General features: G+C 51.3%; 1 protein-coding gene across 1 annotated transcript; it reads right to left on the bottom strand.

Annotated features, from left to right (window-relative positions):
- Window positions 1-1,102: 1,102 nt before the first annotated feature.
- Window positions 1,103-1,979, bottom strand: BP01DRAFT_361503 (uncharacterized protein). The gene has a single exon (XM_025576168.1). The coding sequence runs from the start codon at window positions 1,739-1,741 to the stop codon at window positions 1,535-1,537; it is 207 nt and encodes a 68-aa protein (XP_025426118.1). The 5' UTR covers window positions 1,742-1,979; the 3' UTR covers window positions 1,103-1,534.
- Window positions 1,980-2,070: the final 91 nt, after the last annotated feature.

Genomic DNA, 2,070 nt, shown 5'->3' on the forward strand with positions numbered 1-2,070 from the left:
TATCACGGATCTTTCGCTCGGAGGCGTGTGCAGTGCGGCGGTGAGCCAGATGTATCGAGATCGGTGATGGAAGTGGCTTCTTGACCGCGTGGACAGTGATATCAATAGGTGGTGAGCGAGTCAGGGCTCCGCAGCTGTATAGACTGCGGATAGCCTCACGGCTCGTCTGACCGGTTGTATGCAGAAAATACTGAGCAGTATCAGAGACAGCGTAGCCGATCTTTTCGCCGTTTTTCATGAGAACGGTGATGTCGTCAGTCTCGATATGTGTTTGAACTCCGAGACGTGCAAGCTGCTTACACGAAATGAGGTTATGTGATAGTGCAGGTGCAAGCCAGACACGGTCCAGTTCGAGAAGACCAGACGGTCTGCCCTTCTCGTCGGCGAGTTCTATAGATACGGCACCGTAGCCGGCGGTCTTGAAGTGTTCATCCGTAGCAGTTCTGGCCCAGCGCTCGCAGGGGGTGAAGGTCAAGAAGTGATGCTTTGAATATGTCATACTTTCAACGGTTCCGGAGTCAAGCATCCATTCGTAGGTGTGATTCGGACGCGCGTCTTCGTCTGTCACGGTAGCGACGTTGAAACGAAGTGAGGCAGCGAATGCACCAAGCGAGTCAAAGTCAATGTTGACTGCATTCGTGGATGGTAGTTCTGACAGCGGCATAGCCTTCGCCGGCGCAGATACAGTGTTGGCGGAAGTGCTCGTGTCTTTCTTATTGGCCGGATTCAACGAACACTTGCTTGAGAAATGATTCCCGTTACGCTGATGAAATGTGCAGAATATAGAGTTCCTATCAGCGGCGTCTAGTTGTTCACGTTCAAAATGAATAGAACTGGTGTTGCCTCCACCGCGTGACTGAGCGTCACCGCGTCCGCGGCCACGTCCACGACCTCGGCCTCGAACACTGCGATCAACGCCGTGGTTATTGTTGTTGTTGAAGTTGCCCGCAGGCTTGTTGTTGACGGCGTGCGTAGATAGCTGGCCGAACTGGTTCTTACGAGTGTATTCAAACTGAGTGAATTGAGCGTACACAGACGAGGGAACTGCGTTGCCTGTCAAGGACATATACTGGTTGGTGATGAACGGCTGCAACGCAGGAACGTCCTGTATTGCAGTGAAGAACTGCAGAAGTTCGGTTTCATCGTCAACCGCCTTGACGCCGCGTAGCTCGTTGAGGGCATCCGCGAACTTGGTAAGAAAAGACTCTTGACTATTTGTGCCGTTGTAACGTATCGACGCCCACTTGTTATAGAGACGAACGGTAGTAGCGAAGCTGGCGGTCTCGTAGGCTTGTTGAAGAAGTTTGTATGCCTCCGTGGCTGTATCACAGTTCTGGAAACGTGCTGCAGGGCTGGCCTCGCACGTAGCACCCAGAATAACAAGAACTGAGTAGTTCAGCTGATTCCACTTACGTACATCACTGTTGTATGTAGCTATTAAGGCGCGATTCCTTTGTTTAGCTTCCTCGATGCTACGTTGGAGGTCTTCCTGCGTAGGGATAGCCCCATTTTCGGACGCACGAGCGGCAAGGATTTAAATATTCTCGTCGTGGCCTTCTGGATATAGACCAGGTTCCTCAGGAAGCAGATGGTTGCCCTGAAGCAATTCCCAGGCTTCCGGAGTCTTGGATCTTAGATAATTGCGTAAATTTCTCTGCCAGGATAGCCAATTAGACTGGCCCTTAAGCTTTGGAACGGCTTTGGAAACGTCGATGTCAAAAGGGTCGTTTGATGATGACATCGTAGGGTGGGTGCCACGCCGCTCGCGTGGTGGGAGGACGAATGATAGGGGTCGGGCTTGGGTGCCAAGCCGGCGAGAACGCCTCGGAGGCTTCCCTACCTTCCGTGTAGTGAAAAAGAAGCTTTAAAAGATGATGATATCAAGGATATCAGTGTGTGAGGGGAGTTTTTATCGAAAAACTGATGAAAGCGGTGGTTTTTTGACGATAAAATGATGCCACGAGGGCTCATAACCTGTGACTGATATGTTGATTAAATTGGTGTTCTGTTGGTGTGACGCTCGGATCACTGAGGTGTTGTGAGGTCCGAGGTCACGTGACCTCGTGATAT

This window comes from Aspergillus saccharolyticus (genome assembly GCF_003184585.1).
Source record: "Aspergillus saccharolyticus JOP 1030-1 unplaced genomic scaffold BP01scaffold_82, whole genome shotgun sequence".
In the NCBI taxonomy this organism is placed as follows: Eukaryota; Fungi; Ascomycota; class Eurotiomycetes; order Eurotiales; family Aspergillaceae; genus Aspergillus; species Aspergillus saccharolyticus.